This window comes from Lonchura striata, chromosome 8, assembly GCF_050655825.1.
Source record: "Lonchura striata isolate lonStrDom1 chromosome 8, ASM5065582v1, whole genome shotgun sequence".
NCBI classification, from domain to species: domain Eukaryota; kingdom Metazoa; phylum Chordata; class Aves; order Passeriformes; family Estrildidae; genus Lonchura; species Lonchura striata.
In genome coordinates this window covers 24,108,836-24,134,605 of record NC_140710.1, presented here as the reverse complement: position 1 = coordinate 24,134,605, position 25,770 = coordinate 24,108,836, and the positions used below count along the sequence as shown (strand labels likewise).

The following is a 25,770-nucleotide window of genomic DNA, read 5'->3' as shown; positions in this document are numbered from 1 at the left end:
CAGATAGCCTGGAAAGATAAATTTGAGGGTAACTAAGAGTATGAAATGTGGGTCAAGAGGGCAGTGAACAATAGTAAGAAATTTGCTGAGATGACTACAGCAGTGAGAAATAGGGGAAATAAAAAAGCAATGAAAAAGATGAGCAGAGCCATTCTAGTTTGGCACTGAGAGCTTGATGGCCAGGTGAGATACATGAGGAGAAGCATGTAGCCAGGTTGGGGTGCAAAGAATGGCTAAGGAGGCATCAGGCAATGAATTCTGTCAGGTGCTACAAACACAACACCCAGCATGGAGCTGAGCAGGAGTCAGAGCATCATTAATTGAGTGAAGTCTCAGTGGGGGCATCTGAGAAATGAGGGAATTAAAGGGAAAAGCTATCAGCTCCCTGGATACTCTGAAATAGGAGCTGCAGCTATTTTTAGAAGCATGAAATATCCTGAGTGGGAAGGGAGTCACAAGGATCAGTCATCCAGTCCAACTCCTGGCTCAGGACACCCCAACAGTCCCACCCTGTGCATCCCTGGGAGCGTTGTCCAAACCCTCCTGGAGCTTTGGCAGCCTTGGGGCTGTGCCCATTCCCTGGGGAGCCTGGGCAGTGCCAGCACCCTCTGGGGAAGAACCTCTTCCTGATCTCCAGCCTTCCCTCAGGTCCTGGCCCTAGAGGATTAGAGAAGGTTAAAAAGTAGTCCATTTACACAGAACAGTGCTTGCAGGCTAGTTGACAGCATTTAGATTCTACTAAAATATGCTGAAAACTACTTGCACAAGCTATTAAACATCTGATTTCCATAGCTCTGCAACACTAGTAGGCCAATTAATAAATTCATATGGATTCTTTATTAGGAAAAAAATAAACAAAAAAGCTTTTGCTGACAGAAAAGAGGAAGATTCAGATGGCTTAGCTTTAGCAGTAGCAGTGTTATTATCTAACTGCTGTGTCCCAGCAGGAGATCCTGTCTAAAATTGTGCCAAGATCAAGGATGGGTTACAAGAGTCCACATCTTCCTTCCTTCCTTCCTTCCTGATTTCTGAGAAACTGAAGTGTTGTAGAGATGCTGAGGGGCACTTCATAGAGGGGGATTGTGCTTAAGATGTGGAAGCAACACCCCTTTACCTGACCTCTGCCTCGCTGCCATACCAGCATGCCCTGGAAGCAGAGATGCATGCTGAGCCAGATTCCTGCACTGGCCCAGAGCACACATAGCCACAAGGCCTGGGAGACTCCCAGGGGAACAGCTGCTGCCCAAACAGCCCCTGATGCTCAGGGTGGGCTCACAAAGGGCTGTGGGAGCTCTTGGCCACTGCTGACCAGCACAGCTCCTCCTCATGGACGTGACAAGGCTCTCCTGCCTCTCCACCAGCATTTATTTGCACAAAATGTTCTGTGTGCGCTGCAAACAGTGCGGCTGCATCCGGGAGAGGTGGGTGATGGTGCCAGCAGTGCCTCAAGGAGACACGGGCTGCATAAGCAAGGGCTCCCTTATGTAAGAGTCTCACTGCCAAAGCCAGGCCAAAACAGCCCTTTGCTTTTCTGTCATTCTTGACTCGGTGGGGAAGCATCAATGCAAACATCCCTCCGCAGAGAGGAAAGGCTTGGAACAATAATCTACTGCAAAATGATCCTCTCCAGATCTTCAAACACCTTCTGTTGGTCAGGGGCATTCAGTGAAACGTATCAAGCTGCACTTGGAAATAAAACCTGAAAAAACTCCAGAAGACAGCAGTATGGAGCCTGCAAAATCTTCTGGGCTGAAGTAAGTGCTGGATTGGCAGCAGTGTCATGGCTCTCACACTTCCATGGATGTCTCACAAACACTTAAAGCAGAGTTATGCTCGAACACTTTGAGCACAGGACCAAGATGCTGTGGATTCAGGAATGTTAATGAGCTACTGCTCTGAACTGATATACTTCTACAGGAAGTCTCTTCCCATCTTTATTCAATGCCTGGAAGACCAGAGGCTTCAGTCTGTGTGTTGTTGATTTGACAGAGAGAAATACTTCAGTGGAATGTAAAGGAGCAGCACAGCTGGCTCCAAGGTTATTTAAGATCCCTGTGTTTATACTGTAATACCTATGGGACAAACAGTGCTGTGATATTATTAGTTCTTCTCTGGTTTTTTTCCCCTCAGAAATAAAGCCACCATAATCTAAGGAGGCTGGAAAAAAGCCTATATAATCATTTCTCAGTGGGACACAAGAAGAAACAGAAATCAAAGCCTTCAGACGCAGTTTCTCCAATCTGACCCATGAAGCTGGGTCAGCAATTTTCAGTGTATAGAAAAGGAGGCTCAAGTTATGAGGCTCTTCTTTCTGTGAACAGAAATGATAAAATGAAGTTTAGGTAAAGCCAAGCATCAGTCATGCAAACTGCAAACTGGCAGTATTTCCCAGAAACTGAAGCAAATGCAAAGGAATTTGCTTTTAGGGTTAAGCATGTGTCTCTTAAATACCAGATCTGCCACATCTGTTACAGCCTCCTTCACACAAACCAGCTCTTTTCCTGCAGGGCTGAAGTACTTCCCAGCTTGTAACAAGGACAAGCCTAGCACGCAGCCTAGCCAGGTGTAACACCTGCTCCATGGAATAAGCCATGGATCCCAGGAAATACCAACATAAAGGTCATGCAGCATGGCACGAGTCAGCACACAGGGCACCCTTCAAGGCAGGACAGCATCACACCAAAGGAAAACAATGGTTTCCTCCACGAGGGGAGCAATGCTAAGAAAGGCAAAAACTCTTTTTCTCCATGACTGAAACCCACAGATGGGTGAGTCTGCCCTGGCTGTATTGGGATAAAAGTGTCCTGCAGAGCTGTGTGACAGTGACACACCTCCTCCAAGGGTGTGCAGGACTCCCTGCAAGATCATTCTGCCACCCAGCACATCTGGCCAAACTAGCATCAAGCTCCACAGCAACAGAAACACCCACTCTAGTCCCAAAGATAGCAATGCTTAAATTGTCTTTCACTTCCAGCTTGGTTTTTCAGATCCTCTCCCATTCTTCTACTCTTGTACTTCACCTTCTGAATATTTGATCCTTGGCCATACAGCTGTCACACAGACAATCCTGTGCTCAAGAAGCTGCTCTGGGATGTTATTTGAATGCCAGGGAACTCTTAAGTTTAACCTGGAGAAGATCTTCATGCAAAAGACGTGGAAAATTCCTGCAGAAGTAACTAAAAGTCAGATTTTTTTGTCTTAACTCCAAGCTAAGCACCTCCTGGGCAATCACTTCCATTATGCAGAAGCTGTGTCCAAAGACAAAATAAATCCTAGGAATGCCAATGGCTTTAGAATCCTAGTTGGTGCCTGAAGCAGGTAACTGGTGTGCTCTTACAGATCCCATAGATGGTGACATACTTTGATGGTTTAGTTGCCTCTGGTGCTGCTATAATCAGTTTTCCTCTGTAGGGGAAAAAATTAAAATAAGGTATTTCTTGGAAGAGCCTTTTCTCCAAAAGCAGAAGGAAAAAAGCAAAGTTCAGAAATGTAACCTGGGGGGCAGCATGAGTGCTTCTGACAGGGCTAAGACAAAGACACTCTGTAAACTACAAAGCCCTTCAGTCCTGCCACAAGCCCTTCAGACTTACCTGTAACCAATATTTACAGTATGGGTAAGGATGTGTTTATTCTGTTATGTGCCTGACCAGATAGAGAGGAAACACAGGCTTTGCAAACACTTCCCAAGAATATTTATTAGCCAGGACTAATCTGTGTCAAAGCATACCTCAAATGGCATTTCATCACAGTGCAGCTGCACAAGCCTCTGCTCTCCCTGAACACATCCTTGGTATGCCAAGGCAGACTTCAGCACACCACTTACCCACACACATCAGTTCCTGCATTTGTTTGGGTTTGAGCACAGGAGTTCAAGCAACGTTTTGTTTTCTCTGCCCCACTTATTTGAGAAGTTTCTTTCTTTTCTTCCTCCACTGTTTATTATCCACATCTTCGGTATCATCAGGAGGATCTGACATTACAAAGCCATCAGTCATTTTATAGTAGACTATTGTGGAGTCTGTCTCAACTATGGCCAAGGTAACTGACAGCAGGGTGTCGGGATCCTCTGGAGGGAGAGAGGCTTTCTTCAGTATTTCCCTTAACCTAGGAGAGAAAAAAATCACTCAGGAGTTCACAACGACCTAGGATGGCACAAAGCTAGAATAGCACCATTTTTGTTCAGCCTGTTTTCACTCTGCACACTTGTCTTCACTAAAGTGAGCATAATATCTGTTCTAATAAAAATCCAAAGTTGTGTAATCAAGCAACAAAAGAAAATAACAGAATCAGTTACACACATCTCTGCTGGAAATGGCTCAACACATGCTTTTAAGCTTTGTTTAGGTGTACTCGTGTGCACGTGCTTCAGCCATCCCTCATCCACCACAATCCCAGTACAGCAATCTCTACTGGCCCTATTTTCAGCAGACTTATAAGAAATCTAATTAAGTAGCACCTGGTGATCAGTTGAAGAACTGAATAATTAAGACTTGTTTCATTTGCAGAGGTAAGTCTTCCAGTCCTTGTGCCACAGGTCTCTGCCAGACTGTGGAAGGCCCAGGAGCCCAAGCCAGGTTTCTCTACCTCCCTGTCTAGACTAGAAGCCACAAGACTAATGCTCTTCTTCAGAACAGTCAGCCCAAATAATGTCCTCCTTAAAAGCTCAAGACAAAGTTATGCAATTTTTCCTGTTTAGCTTATTTTAAGAGTAACATGCCAGTTACTTTATGGTTCAGAGCTCAGGACAACACTGATCCCTGGAGTTCCTGGATTCCTGGTCTGACTGGGGAGCAAGTTCTGAAGGAGTGTGGTGACCAGAGATGAACCCTTTCCCCACACATCAGGTGCAAAAGGGCTCCTCTGAGATTGCTGGGACAGGTTACATTCCAGGGGGAGTTCAGCTGTGCACCAGGATAAACCAGTCCTGGCTTCCTGCACCCTGCAGAGCACAGGCAGCTCTGAGGCCAGGCACTGCAGATGGAAACAGAGCTGTCTCTAAAGGCAGCAGCTTTCAGACTTCAATCACCATCTTTCCTCAGAACCCCTTTGATCCTCTAATAAAAGCCAAATGGAATGTGGCAGAGAATGAGCAGCAGCCTGGAAAGCCTCGCTGTTAAGCCCATGACCTTCTTAAGGATCCATCTGTGTTCTGAGCTGTGCATAATCTAGCCTGGTAAATTCAGGAGGGCCTCTCCTCCTGCCTGCACCACTGGCCCAGGCACACAGCAAGGCAACACAACCCATTTACTTCATGCAACAGAGAGAGACGGCTGGGAAAAGCACTATGCTAGCCCTCCCACATCAGCACATTTCCTAACAACACAACAAAAAGAGTGGGAGAGACTGTGCTGGCCACTGGCAAAGGAAAGACACTGCAAGAGACTCCTTCAGGTAATGGGGCATCTGCTCCTGTGCTCACTGGCACCTCAGCAGGCTCTGGATGCAGGTTGAATTGGCAGGTAACTTACTCTGTGCTCAGAACCTCTGGCTCCTGCCATTTCCAGCCCCTGTGCAGAGGAACCCCCAGCACCAAAAAGTCCTGCCAAAGCCCTGGCAGGGGACAAGAGCCTGGGGAAAGATTACAGATCTCCTTCTGATACATGCAAAGAGTAAAAAGGCAATTGCCACACGCAGAATCATGAAATAATTTGGTTTGGAGGGAACCTCAAAGCTCCATCCATGGGCAGGGTCATTTCCATTATCCCAGTTTGCACCAAGCCCCATCCAACCTGGCCTTGGACACTTCCAGGGATGGGGCAGCCATAGCTTCACTGGGCAGCTGTGCCAGGGCCTGCCCACACTCAGCAGCCAAATGTCTGGAGAAAGCTCCAAGCTGGCAGACTGCTGGCAGAGACCCTGTGAGGAAAGAATGAGCCATGAAGCAGGGGACATTGATCTCTTTCTCCTGAATGAAATATAGAATTAATGATAAAATGCCAAATTAAAGGGCACAGCTACCCAGGAGAGATATTTTGGGAGCCGAAGAAACCAAACTTGTGTTGAGTGTGCATGATGTATCTGAGAGCAGACTCAGGCAGAGGCCTGGATTCACCTGTCAACCAGGGCAGAAGCTCCTTCCTATTTTCTTTAATACCTGTCACTGGTTTTCCTCATAGTCTATTAGGAGGAGGGATGGAACAGTGAGGCCTTACATCTACATTTCTGATACTCACGATTTCTTCTTATACTGCCAAGCACAAACACCTAAGACTTTATTTCCCCCTATTCAGCAACTAGGACTTTGAAGATGCCCCATGATCCTAAAAGCAGCCAGGTCCTGACAACAGATTAATGACATTTCTTCTTCCTTTTCAGGAGACAAGAGTTCCAGGATTTATGTAAGGACCACCAAGACATGCCATTGCATCAAGATGATCTGCTAACTCTGCTGTCCAGAGATGAAGAATGACAACTGCAAATGCACTCTTTTCCCCTTCCCTCCTCCCTCCACACAGGCAGCCCCAAGACAAGGGCTCTCATTCATGCATACCACAGTAGCCACAGTGCACTGCAGCACATCTGCAAAGCAGTGAGAGGCTATCATTTAAAGGGATAAGCTTTGGAATTCAGGAAGTCTGTTTCAGACGTCATCCCTTGCTCTCCTCCCCTGAAGGCATCCCCAGCAGCCTCTGTGTCCAGCCTGATCACAACGTTCCTCTGCACCAGGAGCAATGGAGCAAAGGAGCCATGGAACCTCTGATTTTACTGTGCTTGCTGCCTGCCACAAGCAGGAAGATGAAATACTGCAGGAAAGGTACAGCTTTTTTAATATTTTTAATGCATCTAATGCTGCCTATGGAAAAATAAAGAAAGCATGAAGCCTTGTTGGTCTTCTGAAACTCAAAGAATGCACATTGGACATCCTAAACCAGGCAAGAACCCTTTATTTCAAGGCTGCCCATCTCACAAGCAGCTGCAGTCAATGATGGAAATAAAGTCCTAGGCAAGAAGCCCATGTGCTAACACTACCCAACAGAGCCAGCTCATTTAAATTACCCAGTTAATGGCTACCAATAAGTGACCAGTACAATCTGCTACACCATACAGGTGATGACAACTATAAAGATGAATTTGCTTACATAAAAGTGGATTTAATGTTTCTGAAAGCGTCAAACATCAGTGGAACACAGGAATTCAGTGCATCCAGCAGTCTGGCAGATACCAACAGCCTTGACCACCAACATTCCCCAGCACCCTGTAGATAACCAGGAAGCCTTTTCTGAGCCCTTTTTCTAATGTAAAGTGTATTAGAAATGCATCCTTTCCCCATCTTAATTTTGCACTACGTAGACCCACACCACCCATCAGAAATCTGTGCTGTGTTTCCAAGTATCTGCTCCTAACAAAATAACACTGCCCTTTCCTCTGGGAGGAAGAACCAGGTGTACAGCTGGTGACCCTGAGGTTTCAACTGACTCTGCAAGAAACAACCAAGGGCAGAATCATAAAGAATTCAAGCAGCAAGTTCTGTGATGAACAAAAGAGCATTTCAGAGACACATCCCATGCAATGCCTCTGAGAAGCAGCATCCCTCTGCAAGCTCAGAGCAGTTTTATGGAGGTTGCATAGAGCTCCATTGAGCTGAAATGGAACTACTGCCTTCCATCCCATAAAAGCCAAAGGCTTTCAATCTGCCCTTTATACTTGGATGAATAATTCCTTGCAGGCTTGGCCAGCCTGAGCAGCTCCCTCCCCTGCTGGCCAGGCAGGGCTGCAGAGTGCACACAAGTTGTTCTCTGTGCCACTGCAGAGATCATTACCCCAGGCACTGGAGCGTGCCATTGTCCCAGCCTGGGCCAGCACCAGGAACCTCCCAGAGAGCACAATTCCATGGATTTAGCCAGCACTGGTGTGCAAACTTTAGCACATCAGGAATGCTGCTCCAGACCCTGCTGCAGGGCAGGCAGCAGCATTAACCCAGTGCCTTGAAATATGTGGGAAGGAGCACAAGGGACTGAGAGAAGGTGTAAATGCACACCGCTGTTCCTTGGGATTTGTTCCCAAAACACATAAACAGGGAATGCTAGAAGAAATTCAGTTTTTGTAATGGAAAGGAAAAAAATGCAAATAAAACAGCACATGCCACACTGGTCAGGAGAAGGAATTGAAGCCCCGAGGAATATAAAGATCTTTTCCCATGGAAGTTCAAGGAGAAAACAAGAGAAACCACACAAATGGGAGGAATCAAAGTTCAGTAGGACACATTTACTACTGGATGTTCAACCACAGTACTGCATAACCCACTCTGCTGTGGGAGCTGCAGTCTTATTTAAAATATTAAATTTAAATAAAAACTTAAAAATAAATTTAAATTTAAATAAAAATACTAATAAAGAGCATACTTTTAGGAGCCACCAATTATATTTTCAATGTGTGACTTACTGCATGAGTAAATTATGCTTTTAGCAAGAGAATTACTGACAAAACTGTGAAGAAGATGCAAGATGCATGTCACACTTCCAGTGCTTTAAAATAACAGGATTTTTCAGTTTATAGCAAGATTTATTTCAAAGTCTACAGACTTTGAAGACAGTAAATTCCAGTCCTCCTATTTCCTTCTCAGGATGATTATCAGCTTTAAAACAAAACATTTATGTATTGCTTTCTTAAGTAAGTTAGCATTTTAACAGAATAAGCCTTTCCCAACTTCACAGGTCTTCATGACCTAAGGCAACTTCATCCTTCATTTACAACACTTGTACATAAAATACAAACAGAGCAGTGACATGTCATTTTATCTGACAGTTTATCTGCAACATTCTGCTTAGACAGAGTTATTCGTCTAGGACAAACAGTGCCCAATTCTATTAGATCTGGGACCTAACTCCCTGGTCCCTGAAGGCTCAAGGCTTCCAGGCTACCTAAAAATCCAGCTGCCAACGCTGTGAGCTCTCCTGATTTGCTGAGCTTGGTTTCTGCAAGTTATTTCTGCCAGCTGTGAAGCAGCACTCCCAGGATTCACTGCTTCCTCCACAGTGGGGAGCCACAGTTGTGGAATGCACTGACAACGAGGTACTTGGCATGCACTGAGGTGTTGTGGTGAGCAGCAAACACACCCCAGCCTGTGCACCTGCAAACTCCTTCAGTCCCTGCTGAATTCAGAGGCTCTCCAAGCCTCAGCCAGCTGTGTGTGGGTCACAGCAGGCCAAGACAGACAGGAATTGCATCGTATTCCGCAGGGCTTCGCTCACAGAAGATTCAGCCATCTTCATCTGAAGAATACACAGAGCACAAAGCCACTTCTCAAGACTCTTTGCTCCACAGACAATAATTCTCTAATTTATTGGGTTCCTGTGTAGCCCTACCCCGCCACAGCTGGACAAGCAGCTTCCACCCAGCTCTGCAGAAGTGGACAGTGAGCTTAGGAAGTAGAACAGCTTTTGCCTTCAGCACTTAACAGTCATGCTCAAACTAGACAGGATGAAATCTTGTAATTGGCTAAAAAACATTGAATAGATTTTATTTTTTGTAGGGCACTCATATTTGTCATTTGCCTAGGTGTCCTGCTGGTAATTTCCACAGCAACTTTCCTGTGGCCATTTAAGGACACACTTAGCCAAGTTGGGAACTTCAAGAGACACCAGGGAAGGCAGAGCTTGGCTGACATGGATTTCAAGCAGGGAACCATCACTACATTTCTCTGAAAGACCAAGCCCACAAGAGTGACTAATACTGGCAAAATGTGAGATCTTTTTTAGCACATACGTAGTACTAAAATCTATTTTTTTCCAGTGAACAACTTTCTTTATTCTACCAATAAGAAAAACACAGAGCAGAAGGAAGATGAAGTCTGATTTCAAGGTGTCACTTCCAAACCCTACTGGCTAAACAAGCAAGTGCTGCCCATAAATGCTGCTGTTACTGGCTTCTTTTGCAGTTAGCACAATTCCAGGCCCAGAATAGAGACAGAACATTTTCATCTTCCCAAATCCCTCCAAGTGCTTATTTTCAACACTAAGTGACCTACATTCACTTGTACTCATACCTCCTCCCCTGCTTTTAGCAGGTAACACAAAAACACACAGTGCTGCTTTGAACAAAATGCAGATACACCTCCAATATCACAAATACAAGTGTTGTACACAAATACAACCTCCCAGCCTTACAACATCCTGGCTATTGAACACATACAGGCCTCTATGGACACAGCTGGCACTGCAGCCTGGGATCCAGCTCATTTTAGTGACAGCACACTCTGTGTCATTGCTCTGCAGCAAACTCTGGTTACAAACTGTACTTTTAATCAATGTGATGCATTCACTTTCTGCCTCTCCACACACACATCCTTCCAGTACTAGATTCCAGACATTCTGGTGCCAGGAGCAGAGCAAACAGCATCACCACAGAACAAACAAGTGCAGAGGCTCCCTGTGAAAAGCTCCAATGACACAGAATAAGATAGGGCATGCATGCACTGGAATATCTGTCATTAAAAGTCAATCAGAACATACTCCTAATACTTACCCAATGCCAGGAATCCAAGTTTTCAGCCCAGGTGGAAACACACTGTATTAACCAAGCACAACAGCTCAGCTTGTAGGTGGAATTCCTCAAAGATCCCACATGCTCACTGGCTGCCTTCTACTTCCACCTAAAATATTGTGTGAGCTGAGAGCTGCAGTGTGTCCCTTTCATTCACACACATCTCCTGCTTGCAGACAGGCTGAATGACACTCAGCACTTCACCCTGCAAGGCCTCTCAGCAGCTTTCCTCTTCTGTGGAGTTCACATCAGCAAGCTCCCAGGAGTAATTGACCAATACTTGCAAATATAGTATCTTTTTCAGCACAAACACAGTACTGAACCCCATCAATATCTAGTAAGTAATTTTCTTCCCCCTCACCCAACAAACAGTAAAATTATGGTGAAAGTCTGCTAGCAAGATCTGTCACTTCTAAAACCCAAAATGAAAAGCAGAAACATCGCTCCTAGAGTGCACACACACATCTAATAAGTGCAATTAATTAGCCACCTACCACTGTGTCAGGCTGCTGCCCACAGAGCAAGAGGAAGCAGCAAAAACAGCAAGATTTGTAAAGCCAGCCCGAGCCAGCTCCTAGCAGGAGTGGGAACAGAAGAAACTGAAAAATGTACAACCATGTGATGCCTCTGAAATAGTTCAGGCCTTCAGAGTCATCATGGCAAATACCATCCATAGAAGGCAGCCTTTATCAGAGAGTAAATCAGACCGTGTGTCTGAGGCTGCTCTAGGGGCCAGTTAAAAGAGACTGTAAAACTACTGAAGTGGAAGTGTTCAAGGCTGTAAATATCTGTAATGTAACAAATTCATGGCTGTGCTGTCTTCTGCTCGAAGAATTGCTCTTGCATGTGTGAGGAAATCAAGTCAAAAACCACAGGCACATGAGACTCTAGATGTAAAGTGAGAGGAGTTTCCTGTTCAAAGTAACCAAATTATAGTTTGAAAACAAAAGCAAAGCAAACCATACAAGGCTTATCCACAAATCTGATAATAAAAAAGCTGATTCTTAGGCAGCTCCAAGAGGATTTCTTTCCTCTTAGGTCCTTTCAAGTCCAGCAGCTCAGAAAGCATCGTACATTTCCAGGGGTACAAAATCAGCACAGGAATGTTCAAAACATAAGCTGTGAAGGCCTTGTGTTCTAACCTTGCCTCTCAAACACATACTTTGGTGTCCACTGTTATCTCCTAGCACATATGCAACTCCAGACAACAGGAAGTGTTTATCAGTGGGCATCAGTTTCTGCTTGACCTCCAAGAACCACTTCCAGACAGGGCGAGGCAGAGACTGATGCAAAGCTGAGGTCTCCTTAATGTTCCAAGCTGCCTGTGTGTCTGCAGAACCCAAAATAACTCTGCTTACAGGCTGAGAGGCTGCTTTCCTCTGATATTCCTCTATTTGCTCCTCCTTCCCCTCTTGACCAAGCCATCACCAGCCTGTAAAATGTTGCTGTGCTCCATTTTCTGTCAGTGGGAAGCCGAGACAAGCGCTGAGCACACCTCACCTGTCGTGGCTGATCAGGATGTGTGCAGGCACTGGCACCATCACCTGGAGCCCCTCCTGCTCTCTGGCCCGGGCATGCAAACACACCAGCTGCAGCTCTGCCACGCCCACCGGCTGCACCTCATGCCAGTTCCTCCCTGGAAAGGTCCGTTGGGGATGAGAGGGGCAGAACACAAAACACACGTTTTAATCAGTCAAATAACAAATGCAGTATCTAAGTTAACATCTAAGGTTTTGTTTTCCCTCCCTTTCTTCACAGAAAACTCCATTCATCTGCCAAACTCCCCTCCTGAGAAGCAATCCTGCTAAAGAAACCCAAGGAGCAGGAGCAGCCTGCTGGCTCCAGAGCTGCACTGATGGGTGGTGAAGTGAGCTGTCTGACAAAACTGCTCTGCAAAAGGCAAAAAGAAGATAAAACCACACAGCTTTAGTCATCTGACTCAGCACCCTGATCTGTGAAGCAGCAGGTGCTAAAAGCATGGTTAATGATCATACACAGTTCTCACCTCCTGCTGAAGGGATAAGGATGAAGCTTTTGCTGCTCAACTACAAAAATCTTCTTTTAAAGTCTATTAAGGCATTTCCTTCAGAGTTGTAACAGCAACAGACGCAGTAATTTCTGGACTGTAAAATCCCTCCCATCCCTGACCTTGAGAAACACCAGTCTCCAAGCAAAACTGAAATATTTTTCTTAGGCTGGCTGGCTGCCTACTCACAGCCCCTTTTCAATAAAGCCAACTTGGAAGAAGCCAGGCAGAAGTTTATATATCACATAACCCTGCTCCACTGTGAGCAGACACCAGCAGACTACACTGGATTTCACAGGACCATTTTGGCCAGAAAAGCTTTCCAAGATCATGGAGTCCCACCAGTGACCTGACACTGCCAGATCCTCCACCAAGCCATGGCCCTGAGCACAACACCTACAATTTATTGTATAAATTACTATATTGTTACACAATTACTACAATGGTTATTAGTTACTGCGACCACACTTGCAAATGATCTTTTTTGCTAGAGGAACCACTGCCCTTTCCAGAAAACAGGCCAGCACACAGCAGCCATGTGCTAAATGGTGACTTTAGTGAAACACAGTGATTGAGGAACTTCACTTTAATCTACAAGTGAGGACTATTAAAAGCTCAACCAGTGAATTTGCCACTTCACCTTCCTACATTCCTTTCCTCCCCCTACTCCTCTTTTGCTTTTCTTTCCATGCTGACTGCCTTTTCCCTGACCCTGCACCTGGAAGTGCTGGATGAAAGGGGCCCTCATCTTTGCACAGGCTCCAGGGAGGCAGAGGACAGAAACCTGAAGCACAAAAGGTCTCAAAAGTGGCACCAAGGACTTTGGAAGGAGAGGTCCTGTCCCAGTGCAAACAATGAATTTAACAGCTCCTAAGGGCATTGGGATCCAGTCACTGCCCCCACTTACCTTCCAAGAGGTCCAGGTATACCAAAAAGGCAGCGTAGACTTGAGTGCTGTCAGATACATCGAGTGACATCATTTCTGTGAACTGAGACCCAAAGAGGAATGTTGGTGATAAAAAAAGTAAGCAGAATAAACAAACACAAGAGGAGTCACCACTATTTCTGGAACAGCTCTAGCTTTGTAGAATTTTACCCATGTTGGGTAAATAATTCTACCCATTTCTGCTGCAACACATCAACATAAGATGATGGCCAAATTAAACACCTCCATGTTTTCGGTGTGGTAAAAAATGGAGTCGAAGTTTAAGGTATTTACATTTCCCAGCTGGGATCCCATGGTTTATAACCTCCGCCCCTGCTGGCAGTAGCATTCCCCAAATACTCCACCGGCCGAGCCCCCCTCGACAAACCCAATAAAACAGATTATATGGGCATCTCCCCGCAGGGCCCTCCTGGGGAGAGCACCTCGAGAGCCGCGAGGGGAGAATCCTGCAGGGCCGGGCGGGGGAGCGGCACCCCCGAGGGACCCCGCGCCGGCCTACCGTGGGGTGAGCCGTGATCCAATTGCCGCCAGCCGCCCCCGACCAGCTGCCCTGTGCCCCCGGGCCCCTCCCGGCGGCGGAGGAGCCCTGGCCCGGATCGGTGCCCCCCGGGGCCGGGCAAACGCCGCTCCCGCCCGGCCCGGCCGCCGCCGCCATGCTCGCCCGCCCGTGTGCACCGCGGCTTCACTCCGGGCGGCGCCGCGCAGCTGCGCTCCCCGGAAACCGCCGCGCCGCCCCGACCGTTCCGCCTCCGCTCCGTTCCCACCTCCCCGCCCCGCCACCCGCCGCGGCCAAAGGCGCCGCTTTGAACCCTTCAAATTAAACATATGTATATAATATTTGTGTGTAGAGACACATATATTCCTTTCAAGGTCCCTTCTCCCAAAAGCTCCAAAGCATTACCAACCTGCAATGTCCAGAGCTTTGCTAGACTGCATAAGGGACATGCCTTCAAGGTATTGCCATTAAAAGCACTTTGGACTGCTTTACTAGAAATATCTCTGACTTTGCCTAATGCCAAGTGTCCCAGCTCTGGCTTATCATCACCATCTGCCTCGGTGACTCTTCTGATAAATTTTAAACAGTGGCTATTCTCTGTGAGAACCCCGGCCTTGCTTTAGGGCCACATGTGGTGGTGAAATTCCTCCTCCAACCCGTGCTTCCAAAGAAAAACTCCGCAGGCTCTTGCTGTTCGGTCTCAAGGCAGTTTATTGCTAGTTATCTAACAGATTATGTTCTTGGACTGCGGCTATTTGATCAGCGGCCTGGGTAGAGGCACACACACACCCTGACATCCTCTCTATCTGCTGTCTTCTTCATCTCTCTCTCCGCCCAGGGTTGCTGCTATCTTTTATAAGATATATTACGTATAACATGTTTACAATTATTCCCCAATACCTACTACCTACGTTACCAAGTGTTTTTCTACTCTAAACCAATCTGTGAGTGCCAACATCACCAAGAACATGGAGGTAAGGAAGAAGAAGGAAGAAGGATGGGTTCAGCCCACTTTCCTCCATCTTAGAACTTCTGACCCCCATGTACAAAGTGAAAACCCCCCTGTACATGTGTTAAAACCCCCCTGTACAGTATTAAAAAAATTTCCCCTCTACTTTGTAACTACTTTTACTATACTATCTAACCTTTTGTGACTGCTCGTTCCACCTCCAAAGTTGGTAATTCATTCCATGGCTCAAACTCAAAATCACAGTTGTTTTTCAGCTGTCTGCCAGGGTCTAGAATGCTTCTGACCAAGGCCTGGAACCTCTAAAAATGTCTGAGAGACATTTTGAGTTCCCACAATTCTCTAATAAAGCATCAGTGAAAATTGGTCCATATGTATGTAACACATCAATTGTACGTGGTTTGCAGGCACAGGAAGTCATATTTGGGCCAATCTAATTCAAGGAATTTTGTGGTAAAAGGAGCAGCCATTCTGGCTGCTTAAAAAGTATGGTGTTAGCCAGCACTTCAGTTCCCTGGGCACAGAATAGATAGTTAGATGGGATAAAAAAATCCAGTCTCCAAGACTTTAATGGAAGAGCTGGCAACAGTGGTTCACTCTACTGCTGGGAAAATAATTGGATGGATTTCAGTTCTTAGAGGTGAAGAAGCAAGTGAAAGGAGATGGATCCACATCAATCTATAGATGAGTCAATTTACATCAGCAGGATGGAACCTCTGATTTCCTCAATGTGGGAAACAATTTAGAAGAAATCTGCCTCAGAGAGAATTTGTCACCTGCCAAACCGAGGGACTATGCCTCTGCCAGAGACAGTTGTCATAGTTGGAATCTCCTTGTTTGGTGTAGATATTTAGAGGAGGCTGAAACAAATGGCTTAAATTGATTTCTGTGGGACATCTGCAAAAAGCCATTTCTCCCTCAAAGAGTGGCTCATTGTCTTGTCACAGCAGGATGGAGTCTGGGCTTAAAAAAAACCCCACAGGATACAATTTTGGCCACCAATAAAGAAGTCAGAATGAGTACAGATTTCTTTGTACGTGGACATGAAGTCAATACACATTTATAGGTGTTGGAATGACACAAATTGCCAGGTAACTGTTTACCTGAGCTCTCCAAACTTTGCCCAGCTGTGTGTGACTGGGAGTGAGAGATGAAGCTGAGCTGACTTCTTTCTCTTCTGCATGGAAGAACAATATCATGTTTCAGGCTTCTGCTGCTCTCACTCTTTTGTGGTCCACGGCAGCCAGCCAGCACAGGGAGTTGTGTGAGCGAGGGAACGTCACTTTGGAGAGTGAATCACTGGCTTTGGGATGCTGCTGGATTCTTTTCATTTGCCCCCAGCAAATTGTTATGGCTCTGATGCTACTCACAAAATAAAAAGAAGAGAGGAGTCTGAAAAGAGCTGAAAGTAGTTTAGATTTCACTGAGGACATAAGAGCAGCAAAGGGTAAAGGCACACTCAGAGTTCTGGCAAAGGCATGCAGAGGAGGGGCTTATTTCTGCTGACACATCCTAAAATCAGGATTGTGACCCAGTTGAATGTCCAGTGGATGGGAAATGCCAGCTTCCAGCCTTCCACATCAAGTACATTTGGCAGTGCTAGTCCCCACCTTCCAAAAGTGAGCGGTCCGTGGGCAGCAGCAGAATTCCGGGCGTGTGGATTGGGCTGGTTCCTGTGAAACTCTAATCACCTCACCCAGGCTGCAAAGCTGCTCCTTCTATTTGGTTAATGAATCCAAGCATAAAAGCAACATGTGGCAAACTAACCATCACAGAAAAGCCTCATTAATGTATCATTCTAGAAGGACAATTATAAAGGCATCGCAAAGGGCAAACAGGAGGAGCACATCTGCAGTAATTGTTCAGGACGATGGGCACAAATTTTACTGCAGATGATTCTATGACCCCTGGAGATTCTTTATTGAAGCTTCCTAGATTGATCCTTTTTGGGAAGTCATCTGATCAGGAAACTGAGACAATGTAATTTGGCGTGCGTGATAAATTAGGTTCTACAAGCAAAGAGAAACAAACATTAACTCTCTCTATATCATGTATGTGTGTATATTTATATATACATACTACCTGGATGCAAACTATTCACAATGAGATTATGAATAATTAAACAATTGTTTGATTGCTAAAGGTTTCCTCCTTTTTAAGTGTTTCAAGCACACAGCCAACAGTAGCACCTGCTCAAAGTGGGTCTGCCCACCTTGGAGAAACTTCCTACCCACAGTAAACCCAAATATGCTGTGATGGTGTCCTTGGAGTTAATTAGAGATTTCATCTTGAAAAGGGTCTAGCATGCCCAAATCCTATTAACTTCTAAGAGAACTATGATTACTATGCCCCTTTTAAGATCGTGACCCAATAATTTTAATTGCTGGAATATGTTTTATATATTTTTATGCTAAATTGCCATTGTTCTATTCACGGGAACATTTCCATGGTGGGTAAATCAATGAAGTACAGGGAAAATCTTCCTTGTATTTCGTGTCTTCAGAGAAGAGATGCTAAGAAAGCGGGGGTTGTTCAGCCAGGAGAGGAGAAGACACCAGGCAGACCTTTAAGTCCCTTCCAGTATGTGAGAGGCGCTTATAAAAAAGAGGGAGAGTGACTTTTTAAATGGGCAGATAGTGATAGGATGTAAGGGGAACATCCTTAAACTGACAGAGAATACATTTAGATGAGATATTAGGAAGAATTTCTTCCCTGCGAAGGCGGTGAGACCCTGGCACAGTTTGTCCGGAGAGGCTGTGGCTGCCCCATCCCTGAAGTGTCCAAGGTCAGCTTGGATGGGGCTTGGAGCAACCTGGGACAGTGGAAGGTGTCCCTGCCCATGGCAGGGGGCTGGAATGAGATTGTCCTTAAGGTCCCTTCCAGCCCAAGCCTTTCTGTGACTCTACGATATTAATCTTTCAGCTATGCTTGAGCTACAACAGCGCATCCCTCCTGCAGCGTGGGACGGGCGTGGGGTGTGCGGCTGCTTCGTACGGACACCCCGCGGATGTTTGCCAAAACATCCTGATACGACAGCTCAAAGTTACTTTAATTCCCTACCTGTGTGGGAAGGATGAGGGCGAGATCTTCACTTAAGCCTCGAGAAGGGACATCTCAGCTCTAGCAGCAACTAGAGAAAGCCTCTTTAAAGCCCAGAACTCGGCTGGAGAAACGGGAGGCTCGCAGCTTTTACCGCGGGCGCCGAGCAGCGGCGCTGCCCGCAGCCGGCGGGGCTCGGGGCTGGCAGCGGGCGGCACCCGGAGCGGCGGGGCAGCGCGGGCTGCGGGCGGGGCCGGGGCGGGCAGCCGGGGCTCGGCGCCGCTCGGCTCCTCCTTCCCCTTCTCCGTCCTCCCGCCTCTCCGCCTCCTCCCGCGTTCCCCGGGCTGGAGCCCGCTCTGCCTGCCGGCGGCTCCGCGGCTGCCCCTCGCCCAGCATGGCTGCGGGCGCGCCGCTGCTGCTGCTGCTGCTGCCGCCGCTGCTCGGGGCCGCCCCCGAGCCGCCCGAGCCGCCCGAGCCGCCGGGGCCCGAGCAGCCCGCGCTGCCCGAGTCGGCGCTGCTGCAGCCCACCGTGCTGCTCGCCATCATCGCCCGCAACGCCGCGCACACGCTGCCGCACGTCCTGGGCTGCATCGAGAGGCTCAGCTACCCCAAGAGCCGCATCGCGCTCTGGTAGGGCCGGGGGCGCTGCGGGACAGGCGGCTCTGCGGGCAGCGCCGAGGGGCAGCGGCCGCCGCGGGGCCGGGGCTGCGCTGGGGCGGCCGCGGAGGGCTCGGCCCCGTTCCGCGGTGGCTCTGCCGGGAGCCGCAGGGAGATGAGTTATCCCAGCAGGGCTGGCCTGGAGCCTGGGAACATTCACCGCCGGAGCATGTGTCCAAATCCACAGGCACGGAGAACTCCGGCGGGGAGCGTGGGGCCGGCTCCCGGCTGGTAAATCCCGGGCTTTGTGGGAGCTGGTGGGGATGTTCCAGGGCTGGAGAGCGGCCGGGCTGGGTGGCTGCTGGTGGGCATTGAAAGGAGCATTGTTGCCAGGCTGGAGGCTGGAAGATGGATTAAAAGATGTATTCAGAAGTCGCAGCATGGGGGCAGCTGCGGCGGCCAAACAGGGGTCGGGATGGAGGAATTGGAGCAGTTTGGGAACTGCTCAATCTGCCTTTGCGAGGAGACAAAGGAAAAAATAATCTTTCAACCTGACATAAGTCTTGAGTGGAACAGGATGGCTTGGAAGAACCCCAAACGGAGTTTCTTTTTTCTCTGTAGAGCCTGATCCAAAGTTCGCTGAAGTCCGTGGTGAGACTCGTGTTAACTTAAAAACTCAGTAAAGTTTCATTTTACTTTCAAGGGGCCGGGGAGGACCTACCTCCCCAGTCACATCACTGAAGTGTCATTAAACAGATGTTTCTGTGTGTGCTTCAGTAAACTCAGCGAAGTTTTGTTTTACTTTCAAGGGACTGGGGAGGACCTACCTCCCCAGTCACATCACTGAAGTGTCATTAAACAGATGTTTCTGTGTGTGCTTCAGTAACATGGCTGTAATTTGTCTCCAAGTACAGGGCTCTGCAGAACATCAGTGGATGGATCTTTTTTTTTTTCCCCCTTCTTTTCGTGTTGCAGGTGTACAAAGAAAGTTGTGCCATCAGGCCGAATTCAGAATGCCGCACAAGTGTGTGGAATCACAAGCTAGTGTGTAGCAGTGGGTAAATTCACATTCCTCTCTGTGTAGATGTGTGACTCCTCATTCATTTGTATCAGCAGGAATTTTGCCAGTTGAGATTTTGTCATAGCAGATGTGTATAAAAACAGATATTATCAGACCCCACATGGCCTGTGATTCAGCTGAGCTTGGTGTTTATAAAAACTTACAGGAGCTGTAATTGCAGTGCTGGTCACCAAAGCAGAGCACACCCCAAAATGCCTCTTGCTGTACAAGTGCAGAGTAAGTTTTGTGGGGAGGGCTTCAAGTCCTGCAGATAATTGCTTTGCTCTACAACCTTTTCAGTACATTACTTGCACTATCCTCACTAGACTTAAGGTCTCTGCAATATTGTGTGAAAGTATTTGTGGGGACTTATTTTAACATAACTTAAAATACGGTAAGGTTCTTATAAGAAATCACTCCCTTTTTAAGAGGATTGCACACAGACAGAGGCATGGCTAAACTGGAAAATCTTCTGATGAAAATGTCAAGATCTGTAAAATGAGAATTACTAAAAGTTTTGAAGCCTCTAGAAGAGGAGTTCTCAGGATGCTCTGAGTTGCCACGGAGTGAGAGGTGCCTGTGGGGTGGCAGTGGTTCCTTGGAGAGGTTTGGTTGCTCCTCAATAAGGCCTGAGGTTTTCCAGAGCTGGGAATGTTCAGGACACAAAGTACCCACTCAGAGCAAGTTCACATACGATATCTGTAAAGTCTCTTGAGAACAAGTGAAACCATTCAGTCCATTTCTGGAAGCATCTTGTGTTTCAGACAGAGTCCTGTCAACAGATGAATTCCAAGATTTACCTGTGTCCCTGTGTTACTGTGATAGCTTGGGGAAGAGGGCAGGGGAGTGGTGTTTGTCATGGACTTGCATTCTTCCATTGCCACTTATATCCTATTTTCTTTTTCTTTTTTTTCTCTTGAGCAAGTAATTTTCTTAAGTCATTTTCTTGAGTCATTTCCTTGCGCAAGTCAGCATTTTGAAATGCCCAACCATAGATCTTGAGAATGAAAACTAAAACCAGAAATCATCTCTCAAGCTCCCATATGCTCTCTGCGTAACTGGAGGGCTGAAATTGAATAGGGGATTTCTCTGACGGATTTCTGGGGGGAAGCTTTATGAGTGACAGTAAAGATGGGTGAAGAGATAATGAGTTTGAAGCAGGCACTGAATTTCCTTTGTGTAGTCTGTATCAATTAATCCCAAACTTTGTTACCCTGATACTGAGCAAAAGATGTCCGCCGGGCAGCCTTGTGTTCCTTTTTTACCTTTGGTCTTAATTATGACTTAATTCTGCTTGGGAAGGACTTGCTGGCTCCTAATGAGCCAAGCAGGCCATTTGGTCTGGGGCCAGCTGGCACGGAGGAGCCGTGGCCTTGCAGCTAAACCCTTCCTTGCAATGAAACCCTTCCTTTGCAGCTAAACCCTTCCATGCAGCTAAACATTTCCTTTGCAGTTAAACCTTTCCTTTGCAATGAAACCCTTCCTTTGCAGCGAAACCCTTCCTTTGCAGTGAAACCCTTCCTTTGCAGCTAAACCCTTCCTTTGCAGTGAAACCCTTCCTTGCAGTTAAACCTTTCCTTTGGAGTTAAACCCTTCCTTTGCAGCTAAACCTTTCCTTTGCAGCGAAACCTTTCCTTTTCAGTTAAACATTTCCTTTGCAGTGAAACCCTTCCTTTGCAGCTAAACCCTTCCTTGCAGTTAAACCTTTCCTTTGGAGTTAAACCCTTCCTTTGCAGCTAAACCTTTCCTTTGCAGCGAAACCTTTCCTTTTCAGTTAAACATTTCCTTTGCAGTGAAACCCTTCCTTTGCAGCTAAAGCCTTCCTTGCAATGAAACCCTTCCTTTGCAGTGAAACCCTTCCTTTGCAGTGAAACCCTTCCTTGCAGCTAAGCCCTTCCTTGCAGCTAAACCTTTCCTTTGCAGTTAAACATTTCCTTGCAGTTAAACATTTCCTTGCAGTTACACATTTCCTTGCAGTTAAACCTTCCTTCCCCTCTTGCTGCTCCGCTGCCGGCGGTCAGGCAGTGCCCGGGCTGGGCCGGCGCTGGCCTGCGGTAACCCGGCTGTCCTTGCCGGGACGGCGGCCGGGTCATCCCGGGCTGTGCGGGTGACTTCGCGCTGGGATTTCTGTGGCACAGCTCAGGTTTCTGTCCTGGCCCCGCTGAGCTTCCCAGGATGGGCTCGGCCATCGGTGGCCTGGGAGCCTTTGGAGCCGGCCAGCGCAGTGGGAATGGCAGTCTCCCCTGTTTGGCCACAGAAGACCGTGTCGCCATGGAGGTGCAGTGCTGAGGGAACAGCTGTCCCTTCTTGTGGAGGAGGAAGGGTCACAGCTGTCCCCTCCGAGCGCCCAGACACCCTGTGGGAAATGGGCTGGGGCCCTCAACAGGAGAGAGCCTAGAGAAAAAACCTGGCTGTTGGACCTGAGTCCAGCTTTTTTATAGCCATAATGGTTCTTCTAACATGCTGCGCTTCTCCCAGGGAAAGTGTACAGCATTGTTTGTGCTGGGCTTGCAGAACTGCAAAGGGAGGGAAAGAGATCTTTATCTTGGACAAAAATGACCCAGAAGTTACACAGTCAGCATGCCCCAACCCTCTTTTTTTTTAGTGGGCAAGGCTGTGGGGTTTTGTTTTGAGCTTTATCAGTGCTGACTGTTTGAGAGTGGTCAGTTACAGGTAGGGAGTGTTTGCTTGTCAGGAAGGTTCATGTTGGCTGCAGTAGACAGCCTAAAAGTGTGTGTATTCACCAATTTATCACATTGGCTTACACCTTCCTTAGTCTCAGATTAAGTGATGGTATAGCAAAGAAAGTTGCCTGTAATTTCATCATTCACTTCACCTTAGTGGGTCATCTGCTCTCTCCTCTCTCAGTAACCTGGGGATGGAATGCCTGCATAAATGGGTTGGTGTTTGGGAGCAGTAATTAGGTCCTTTTGTGCTTGAAAATCTGCTGTGGTGATCAGAGTGTGCTTACATTTCAGAAATGATAATGTGAACAGTGAGACAGGTGGAAAGCTGGAATAAATCCCAGCTGAGAGATGAGTGGATGTACTGTAACACAGCTCCAGTGAGAGAATAGTTTCAACTTAAAAGAACTGGGTGAAGCTAAAAATAGAAGCTGATGAGATCAGTGTAATAATTGTATTTCATAATTATGTATTATTAGACTGGAACTAGCTGATGATATCTGAGCATTTTCTTATTCTTTAGTGGTTTACTTTTCAAATGTGAAAAAATTCCACATACAAAATTCAAACTCCAGTGAGATGCAGGGATCATTTAAAACTTTAATGGCTGTTATTACTCTCAGGGAAGTGTTGGCTTTCAGACACCCTGTGTTTTCTGTCCTTGCCTCCATTTGAGCAGCGAGGTCACTTTAATCTTCATGGTCATTATTAGTCACTTAGGAATGCTGACATTCCAGTTTGCTGGCTCTGCCTCTCCTTCTGTCCACTGGTATTTTGCATCCATTTCAGGTGTGCTCACCTGTGCTGTGACTTCCATGTGGCAATATTAAAACATAGGTTTTACAAATTAACTGACTTTTCACTTGGCTCATCATTTAAATTTTAGTGGGATTTAGTTTCCCATTTGTAGATACTTTAAATTTATTTATTATGCAGTTTTAATAACAGTCATAGACTAAGAGGGGGCAAGAGTGAGATGGGATTTGCACGGCTTTGGAATTGCAATTCAGGTGATGTTTCTGTTGTGCAAGATCTTGGAGAGAGCCTTTCTGCCAAAGAACTTGCATTTAGACAACTGCATCAAAAGAAAGAAGTAAATATTCCAATTTTTAGCTGGGGAAATAGGAGTAGAAGGGTGAAGTAACCTACACGAGATTGTTGAATTTATCAAGACTGGAGATAGAGGAATCAAGAAATGTCAGTTATGAACGCTTTCTTGCTAAGGTCATTTTTACACCAAGGTGCAGAAAAATGGAAAAACAGGGATGGCTAAAGAACTGTTCCCATCCCAATATCCATAATAACTTTTTTTTCTTTTTGTCCTTTGGCTTTCTCTCCCTCTTCTCAGTCTTGACAAACTGAAGCAAATGGCAACATGTAATTACTCAGTAGAAACATTTAAAGGGAAGTCAAAAATTGCTGTTGTGCCTTGCTGAGGCCTGCATGGCAAGACACAAACCACTCTTCAGCTAAAAGCTGCAATTCTGCAGAGAAGCCATAAAAGAGACGTGAGCTGTGTGTGCTTTTTTTGATTACATTAAAGACCATCTTGACCCGCACTTTATATATTGGGGTCTATGAGACAGCAGTGTGAATATTGGCATAAAAGAAAAAAGGCAAAAATAGTTCCTTATCACCATAAAATGAATAAACAGCCCTCCAGAGGTACAGGGATAATACCATAAAACTGATGTCTTAAAATGCGTAGGAGTTCTGTGACACTAGTGAGCATAGTACATTGTGTGTGTTTGCTTAATCATTTTTTACATCTGAATTCTGTATGGTCTGTATCTCTGGAAATGCAAGAATTTATTTTGTCTGCCATCTTTTGGCACCCATCTTTTGAGACAGGGGTCTACCCTTTATCTCTGTGTCTGTCCCTTGTGTCATAGGCTGCCTAGTGCCTTGTAGTAGTGCAGGTTGTGGGTTTAGAGACTGGAATCTAATAAAATAATCTGTTGCCCAAAAGAAGCAGGGTAGCAGAGGCTGTTGTTTATGACAAGCCTTTGGATATGTTCAAAGGTCAGGAAGATCTAGGTTTTTTTGTCTCTTTTCATATGTACAAAGTAGGGATGAAAAGACCTCAAGCAGTCATCTAGTTCATTCCTGCCTAGGGAAGGATCCCACTTCATCCCTTACTTGTCTTTCCCTCAGGGTTGAGATTCCTCATCCAGTCCAGGCTGCCCAGGTTGTGCACTGATCTGTCTTTTGAACCACCTTCACCATGTGGGCTGAGGGTGGCAGACCTTTGGGATAAAGGCTGTTGTTCCAACCACTTTTTCTCCTTTTTCTTTCCTATTTTCTGTTAAATGGAACATGTCATCTTTTCAGAGAGCTGCCTGGTCACTGCCCATCAGATTCCTGAGGAAGGGACCCCAGGTGTCTGAATGCAGCTGAGAGGGATCAGTCCCTGGGAGGTTTGGCAGGGCCCTTCCTGAGGGCACCAAAACAGGGATTTGTGCTGAGCCAGAGATGGAAAGGCTTTTTTGATCTCTTACATAAATTATCACATAGCTGCCGTTATTTATCTGAGTCCCCTGGGACTAAAAGTCTTCATGCACTGGGTCAAGATTCTCTAAGAACAGATCTGTGATGCACATGGTGTGCAGAACATTGCCCAGCCCTGCTGCCATCTCTCATTCCAGGAGGCTCATCTGGGCTGCAGGGTCGAGAGAGGACTGAGGTGATGTGGGGTGCTGTCTGTCAGAACCTGGAATTTCCTTCCTGTGGGATGATGTCTCAGACTTGGTATTATTGCAGTCTATTTCTGTGCATCTCATTTCCTTTATTCTGGTCGAGCATTGTGCATGTTGATGGTGCTTATGGCCAAGGGTGGATTACAGCTAAATGGGACCCACATGCACCAAAATTTCGGGGTAACAAAAGATAGGAAGAAAAAAATGTTGGTGTTCTCGATGAAGTGGATTTTTTGCCCTCTTCTGTAGAATGCTCAGTTCTTTCATACAGGTATGTGGCACTGTTAATAAATTCATCAATTAAGAAAAACACAATTCTTTTTTCCTTTTTTTGTGTACAATTTGCCTCATATAGTGCCTGAATCCAGATTTTAAGCATGAAATGATTTGTTTTGGTTGTGTGTGCAGGCACATGCATTTGTCTGTATATTTATATCTGGTGTCCTTGGGCCAGAGCAAGGACAGATGCCAGTTTTCTTTTTGGAAAAGTTGACAGGGAGACTAATAGCAACATGTTGGTTTTAAACTTCTATGTCACTATGGATCTGGTATATACTTTCAAATGGAGTTCAGTCATTAAAGTTTTCTGTGAACTACTTTGGTTGTGGTAAAGTTTTGCAACATAACACATTGTTCTTTGTGGCACTGCTAAAAAAGGCTACATTTTGTACTAGAGACTGAATTCACTGTAGAGGACTGAAATTATGCTAATGGCCTATAAAGCAGAATTTCTTATATTTCTGTGAGGGAAGTGGTTTCTTATTTGAGGTAGCTATT

General features: G+C 46.3%; 2 protein-coding genes across 4 annotated transcripts in view; one reads left to right on the top strand and one right to left on the bottom strand.

Moving 5' to 3' along the window:
• Nucleotides 1–818: 818 nt before the first annotated feature.
• TSEN15 (tRNA splicing endonuclease subunit 15) lies at nucleotides 819–14,135 on the bottom strand. 3 transcript variants are annotated; one of them, XR_014957095.1, is made up of 5 exons: nucleotides 13,954–14,132; nucleotides 13,416–13,497; nucleotides 11,983–12,118; nucleotides 3,824–4,104; nucleotides 819–2,311 (listed from the first exon to the last, which is right to left on the bottom strand). XR_014957095.1 is itself a non-coding variant. In XM_021525122.3 (4 exons), exons 1-4 carry the CDS (start codon nucleotides 14,107–14,109, stop codon nucleotides 3,900–3,902), a joined length of 579 nt encoding a protein of 192 aa, XP_021380797.2. In that variant the 5' UTR covers nucleotides 14,110–14,135; the 3' UTR covers nucleotides 3,670–3,899. The 3 variants fall into 3 exon arrangements, 1 of the variants encoding a protein (XP_021380797.2); XR_014957096.1 differs by lacking the exon at nucleotides 819–2,311 and adding an exon at nucleotides 2,318–3,405; XM_021525122.3 differs by lacking the exon at nucleotides 819–2,311 and having other exon boundaries at nucleotides 3,670–4,104; nucleotides 13,954–14,135.
• A 4,153-nt stretch (nucleotides 14,136–18,288) lies between these two features.
• COLGALT2 (collagen beta(1-O)galactosyltransferase 2) overlaps nucleotides 18,289–25,770 on the top strand; it is a 44,342-nt gene continuing 36,860 nt past the window's right edge. Inside the window, exon 1 of the mRNA XM_021525121.3 lies at nucleotides 18,289–18,586. Within this exon, the coding sequence (XP_021380796.3) occupies nucleotides 18,351–18,586 (236 nt within the window). The 5' untranslated portion in view covers nucleotides 18,289–18,350. The remainder of the gene's footprint in view (nucleotides 18,587–25,770) is intronic.

What these genes read in the sequence shown, in the direction of transcription:
- TSEN15 (XM_021525122.3), bottom strand. Translation starts at nt 14,109, where the DNA reads ATGGCGGCGGCGGCCGGGCCGGGCGGGAGCGGCGTTTGCCCGGCCCCG. An exon ending in ATACCTGGACCTCTTGGAAG is followed by an intron (nt 12,119 to 13,415) that starts GTAAGTGGGGGC and finishes GGACCTTTCCAG; the next exon opens with GGAGGAACTGGCATGAGGTG. An exon ending in ATCCTGATCAGCCACGACAG is followed by an intron (nt 4,105 to 11,982) that starts GTGAGGTGTGCT and finishes TTTCTCTCCTAG; the next exon opens with GTTAAGGGAAATACTGAAGA.